General features: G+C 37.9%; 1 protein-coding gene across 1 annotated transcript; it reads right to left on the bottom strand.

Annotated features, from left to right (window-relative positions):
* Window positions 1–528: 528 nt before the first annotated feature.
* LOC145624945 (uncharacterized) lies at window positions 529–4,221 on the bottom strand. Its single transcript, XM_081678030.1, has 6 exons — window positions 4,147–4,221; window positions 1,993–4,062; window positions 1,880–1,908; window positions 1,582–1,773; window positions 1,383–1,482; window positions 529–1,299 (listed from the first exon to the last, which is right to left on the bottom strand). Exons 1-6 carry the CDS (start codon window positions 4,219–4,221, stop codon window positions 529–531), a joined length of 3,237 nt encoding a protein of 1,078 aa, XP_081534156.1.
* Window positions 4,222–6,534: the final 2,313 nt, after the last annotated feature.

The following is a 6,534-nucleotide window of genomic DNA, read 5'->3' as shown; positions in this document are numbered from 1 at the left end:
TCCAGATGGCTGTGAGCATTCTCCTTGCTGAAAATGTGTCTGGCTCTGCGTATTAGGGACTTGAGCGTTATTGCCGAGTCCCAAATACGACTCGTCCTCATCCTGCGTCTCGGAGTCTTGCATTTCACTATCTTCTAAGTGACGAGAGTTATTCACGTTGGAACGAGAATCCTTGCCTTTACCTTTTTTCCCCCTTCCTGTCATGTTAACCTATAACGAAAACAAACACTACGCGTAGGTTAATTACATGTAACCAAAAAACACTTAAAATTTTATGCAAATTAAAAATACATGTAACCAAAAGTTAACCTCAAAATTACATGTATCTAAAAAACACTAAAAAAATATATGCAAATTCTTTATCACATGTAATAGTCTCCATAATCTAATTTAAAAAATAACATGAACGTTTCAGGGACAGATTTAAAACACAATATAGCCATTACTACTCAAAGATGCAGGGTTCATGACATCATAAATATTACAACTTAGCAAATTAGAATCAATACTAGGATGAATTACAAACTACTACTGTGATTCATCACAACTATCATTACAATCATCGACATCATTACATTCATCATCATCACTGTCCTCATCATCAGTATTCGATAACCAAATGCAATCATCCTCGCCATCCTCACTATCACTTGAATCAAACTCTGCCTCATCATCGCTGGAGAATGAACCTTCTTGAACCAAATCCTCATTGTCCGAATCATCATCTATTTCTTCCGTACCAACACCATAGTCCGGAATATCATTTGGTGCACATAATGTTGTGGTGGTGTCACTAATTATTTCTTGCAAAAATTCCATGTCCACGGGAGCATCAACAACTGATCTGGCCTTTGTCTTAATCACAGCCCACCATTGTGCTCGATCTCTCTTCAAACTCGGGTAGGGTGTAAAGTACACTTGACTAACCTGATAAGATAACACAAAAGGGTCGTAATTGGGGTATTTCTTGGTGTGGTTGTCATCTATGATCTTGTATTCCTCATGTACCATCATCCCCCTGACAGAATCCATCCTCTTGCATTTAAACAAAATGGTCTTATATGATCTAGTAGGACTTGTGTAAACGAGTTCAATAATGTCCTCTAAGGTCCCAAAATACTGACCCCCTTCTGCATTTGAAACAGAAACACCGTAGTTCATTGTTGATTTGTATCTTCCGGTCATCTCTGTTTGAAAATTATAGCTGTTTACAAATATTTGCTTCCAAGTCCTTACTTGACTAAAAGGGCGCATTGACAATGCCTGCACGATATCATATGTTGGCTTATCTCGAATTACCTAAGGAATACCCAAATAATTCCATAACGTGAGACAAGTTATTAGCACTTAATCTCTTTGGACAAGTAAAAAGCAAATATTACCTTATCACGAAACCAATTAGGAAACTCTTTCTCAAATCGTTGCCACACATCTTCTCTACGGCAATTAGGTTGTGTGTGAAGAATGTGATCCTCAAACTCCCTAATAAATTCTAACAAGCAGTAATTGATGGTTTGCTATATAATCTAACTCCGTTACATAACAAAGTTGGTACTTTAAAGTAGATAATTTTGGGGTTACCTTTCATACACCTCTAGAATGCCACAGTTTGATAAGACATAAATGTGTGCCCTTTCAAGTTCCTTAGAATCCAGATAACGCAATCGCCTAGAATTAGGAACACGGCCACAATCAACCTTGAAGAGTTCAGGGACTTTGTTATTAGGTTCCATCTTAGTGTCGACCATGAAATTTGCGTTTCTACTAAGATCCCTAGTTTTGGTATCAACACCATCTAGGAAATAATTAGAGCAAAAGTTTGCAATTTCCTCCGTAAGGTACGCGTTGCATATAGATCCTTATACTCTAGCCTTGTTACCAATTTTGCGTTTCAAATGATTCAAGAACCTAAAAACATAGTCATCTTAGTTAGATGTGTACTGTACTGACATTTTTCAAAAAGTGAAATTGACAAAACGTAAGACACATTACCTCTCGAATGGATACATCCAACGATATTGAACTGGGCCGCCTACTCTTGCCTCGTATGGAAGGTGAATAGGCAAGTGCTCCATAGAGTTGAAGAAAGCAGGGGGGAAGATCTATCTTTTCAAGTTTGCAAAGAATCTCAGCAATGTTGTTTTGCAGACGTTCCATGTCAGTATGTGTTATAGTGGAGCAACACAAATCTCGGAAGAATTGGCTAATTTCAGTAATAGATTTCCAAACATGGACAGGTATCAACTCTTTCAAAGCTACCGGAAGCAATCTTTCCATGAACACATGGCAGTCATGGCTTTTCAAGCCATGAAGTATACATGCTTGCATATCGACACACCTACTCAAATTAGAAGCGTACCCATCAGGAAACCGTAACTCTCGAATCCATTCACACAAGACCTTTTTTTGAGACTTGTCGAGGGCAAATGGTGCCTTCGGTTTGGTCTCTTTACCTCTTTCATCAGTTACAACATGAAGTCCAGGTCTCTTGCAGTATTTTGCAATGTCTCTTCGAGCACTGATCGTGTCACAAGTCTGCTTTTTAACATCTATCACCATATGAATGAGTTGATCAAAGAAGTTTTTTTCGATGTGCATTACATCTAGATTGTTACGTATAAGCAAGTGCTTCCAATAAGGAAGCTCCCAAAGAGTGATTTGCTTAAACCAACCTTTTTTGGCCTTTTTAAGCAATTTCAGAGTAGCAGGACCATCAGTTGCCTTTGCCAGGTCCTTAACACATTCCCATAATTCTAGCTCAGACATAATATGCGGTGGTGACCCCTTTTCAACTCTATTCCTACAACAAGCTATTTTGCTTTTTCGAAACGGGTTATCTAGATCAAGAAATTGTCGGTGACAATCAAACCACGAAACTTTGCCACCATGATCGAGCCAGAAAGCCTTGGATTTTTCTAAGCAGTACGGACATGCCTTCTTACCAGCAGTTGACCATCCAGATAGCATACCATATGCTGGAAAGTCGCTAATGGTCCAAAGTACGGCAGCCCGCATAGTGAAGTTTTGCTTCTTAGAAAGATCAAAGGTGTTTGCCCCAACATCCCACAATTGCTCAAGTTCTTCAATAAGTGGTTGCATATAGACATCCAAGTTGCCCTTTGGGTTTTTAGGACCGGGAACAAGCAGAGACAAAAACATGAATTGTCTTTTCATGCACATTAAAGGAGGCAAGTTATATGGTGTCAATATCACTGGCCAACAGGAATATTGTCCACCAAACTTACCGTGAGGAGCAAATCCGTCGGTGCACAATCCAAGTCTCACATTTCTAGGTTCTGAGGCGAATTCTGGAAAGGTCTTGTCCAAGTGTTTCCAAGCATCACTATCAGAAGGATGAGCCATTGTGTTTGCAACTCTAGGATTATTGGCGTGCCATGTCATTTCCGCTGAAATGTTCTTTGTTGCAAACAACCTTTGCAACCTCGGTGTAATCGGGAAATAAATAAGCACTTTCAAGGGCACTAAACTTCCTTTTGAAGTCTTGCTATACCTTTCACTACCACACACTCTGCAGTTGGACAAGTTCACATCATCCTTCCAAAACAACATGCAACCTTTTGGACAGGCATGTATCTTCTCATGAGGAAGCTCTAACCCGTTAACTACTTTCTTAACCTCGTAGAATGTCTCTCCCATGTTGTTATTGTTTGGAATTGCTTCATTCATCAAAGAAGCAAATCCATCCACACACCTGTGAGGCAAATTGTACTCACACTTCAAACTTGTGATTCTAGATGAAATTTCCAGAACAGACATGGAACTCCCTTCATATAAAGGACGCTCAGATTCCTCCAACAAATTAAGGAATTTCTTAGCTTGAGGATTTGGCTCTTCCTCCTCAAAATGACTCTCTTCTCCACCACCCATGTTAGGTGGGTCATTCCCAAGGGCATCTATAATCATGTCACGATATGGATTAGGTTGGGGAGGTGGGATGATTGGAAACCCTTCAGCTTGACACAACCATTCATGGTAGTCCTCCACAAAACCCTTTCTATATAAGTGTACTTTAACCGTCTCAGAATCATGTAGCTGAAGATTCTGACATTTGACACAAGGGCTTCTGACCTCATCAACTTTACTGCTCTCTGGATGATCTTTACAAAACTAAATGAATTCATCAACCCCTTTCACGAACTCCGGTCTAATGTTGCGGCCATCCAACCTTTCATACATCCAGCTACGCTCTATTCGTTTCATGATTGCAATTCTACAAATCTCACCCAAATGACCACAATATTCAATCTAAATAAAATAATCATGTTGTTTGAACAAGTAAAGCAAGCAATAAGGTTATGAATGACATCGTAGGGTCCTTATCTCTCCAACCTAACCCATCCTTGGACGTGTAATCCCACTAGTAATTGTATGCCAAGTTTTCAATTCCATGGAAAATTCGGCAGCATTTCCCTACAGTTCTCCAAGTACACAATATGAGTATTTATGTATACTTATATGTGTACCCAGAGAACAGATTAGGAAAACACGTAGCCAAAATTTTCCATAGAATCAATAACAAGGCATACAATAACCACCTAAGTGAGAATGAACGTCCAAGAACAGTCCCAACCGGGGACTATTCAAGACATACACCTAATGTGTATGTCTTGAACGGGTATCTAGGTAAATGATGATGCAATTGTTGAATCAAAATTGAGACAAGTACATGAAGATCAAGAAACAAAATTATAGACATTAACATCATTATCCACATAGCATTGCATAAAAAAGTAACACATAAAAATAATTATAAGAAAAATCCACAAAATTTGCAATTAATTCACAACAAAATCCATAATCAATCAAGCTAGAAATATATAAATTTTTGGTTTTTTAATTTATGAAACATGAAGCAAATAGGTGTATTTAAACATCCAACTAACAAGCTCCTAACACATTATTATATTCTACTTAACAAGTTAAGTACTAAAAAAACTAAGTTATTATCTTATAGCATAACTAAATAATTAACACATATAAACTAGTACAACCAAATTTAGGGAATTTAACTCAAAAAAAAGTTAGGGTTTTGACATCAAAAATTGAAAATTAAACAAATTACTCACCTATGGAAGGAGATCGTCGGTATACTTGCTACTAGGTTGTCGAATCTGTAAAGATTTATGATCCGTCGGTAAATAATTGAGTGAAAAAATTAATGTTTAATTAACCAAAAAAAAATTAAAAAAAAATTAACACTTACCTGTACAACCGGCCGGCGACCGGAAGAACAGGACCCGGCGAAGACTCCGACGGTGCTACCGGTGATGATGCGCCGGAACAGGAACAACCACCTCCACCGAAACCCTTCGCCGTTGCCCTGCACTCTCTCTCTCTCCTTTGGGTTGAACTTTGAAAAAAATAGATCTAAAACCTGAAACTAAGTCGTGGTTTTTTTTTTAAAAAAATATCAGCATATTACCGATGGCTTTACCGATGGTAATGGCCATCGAAAAAAAAAATAATGTTTTTTTTTAAATTACCGATGCCTATAACCATCGGCAAAAAACTGAGTGTTTTATTTTTTTTAAAACAAAATTCTACGACGGAAGAAAACCATCGGTAATAAATTCCTGATGGTTTAGCCATCGGTTGACCATCGGTAAAATTAATAATTTTCGATAGTCACATAAACCATCGGAAATTGAAGGTATTACCGATGGAATTTAATAGCCATCGGTAATTGCCATCGGTATTTCATCAATTTCTAGTAGTGATAATAAATGCAAAGTTGTAAGAGTCGTCCATAGTTAAAAGAGGTGAGGACTATTGCTTTGAGAATAATGAATAAAAAATTTAAAATGAGAAATTCAAAAATATTTTGATGTGCTTCTTTTCCCCTTTTCAAGCATTGAGGACAATGCTTCCTTTAAGCTTGGGGGAGAAGCGCTTACGCCTTTTGTATATATGATTGTGGTTATAGCTTTGAATAAGCTTGGGGGTGTTAGTTTGTTTTTGTTTGGCGATTGCTTGGTTATGATGAGAAGGTTTGATCACCCTTTGCTTCACCAATTAGGAATACCGCCAAATTTTAAAATTTTAAGCCTACCTTCACCCTTTTTGCCTTACGTTACAAGCATTGGGAAAGACCTTTCGACCTAGAGGTTGATTCACATATTGAGGGAGGGCATTATGAGTTAAAGCCTAAAAAGAGGGGATGCAAAGTCAAGACGTCGAGTAGCCCAAAAATATGTTCTTTTCTGGCTTCTTCGAGGAGCTATTAAGATGCTCGTTAGAGGGAGATTTGAGACTATAGGGAGAATGCGATAAGATCGAATGGGATGAGGGTGGATTGTGATAACTAGTTCTCTACGCTTAGAATATTCTATGTTTCAATCAACCTCGGATATCTTGGAACGTGCATACCCGTATTTGCATAAGAAAGATGTTTATTCATTTGAAGTGTAGTCATTTTGTAAAGTCCAATTTGTAAAGGTTTCGATTTTGCTTTTCTTTCTTTTTCTTTTACTTTTTATGGTTTGCCTTATGTATGTTGGTGGAGAGTTATAGGGC

The sequence above is a fragment of the Chenopodium album genome, chromosome 3 (genome assembly GCF_948465745.1).
Source record: "Chenopodium album chromosome 3, dcCheAlbu1.1, whole genome shotgun sequence".
Taxonomy (NCBI): domain Eukaryota; kingdom Viridiplantae; phylum Streptophyta; class Magnoliopsida; order Caryophyllales; family Amaranthaceae; genus Chenopodium; species Chenopodium album.
The sequence above is the reverse complement of the archived record's forward strand: the minus strand, read 5'-3'. Positions and strand labels throughout refer to the sequence as shown.

Bases quoted from the DNA above. Each gene is read 5' to 3' on its own strand.
- LOC145624945 (XM_081678030.1), bottom strand. From the start codon at position 4,221: ATGAAACGAATAGAGCGTAGCTGGATGTATGAAAGGTTGGATGGCCGC. The intron at 4,063-4,146 runs GTTGATGAATTC...GTCAAATGTCAG, and splicing joins GACCGGAGTTCGTGAAAGGG to AATCTTCAGCTACATGATTC. The intron at 1,909-1,992 runs GTAATGTGTCTT...CTATGTTTTTAG, and splicing joins TGGATGTATCCATTCGAGAG to GTTCTTGAATCATTTGAAAC.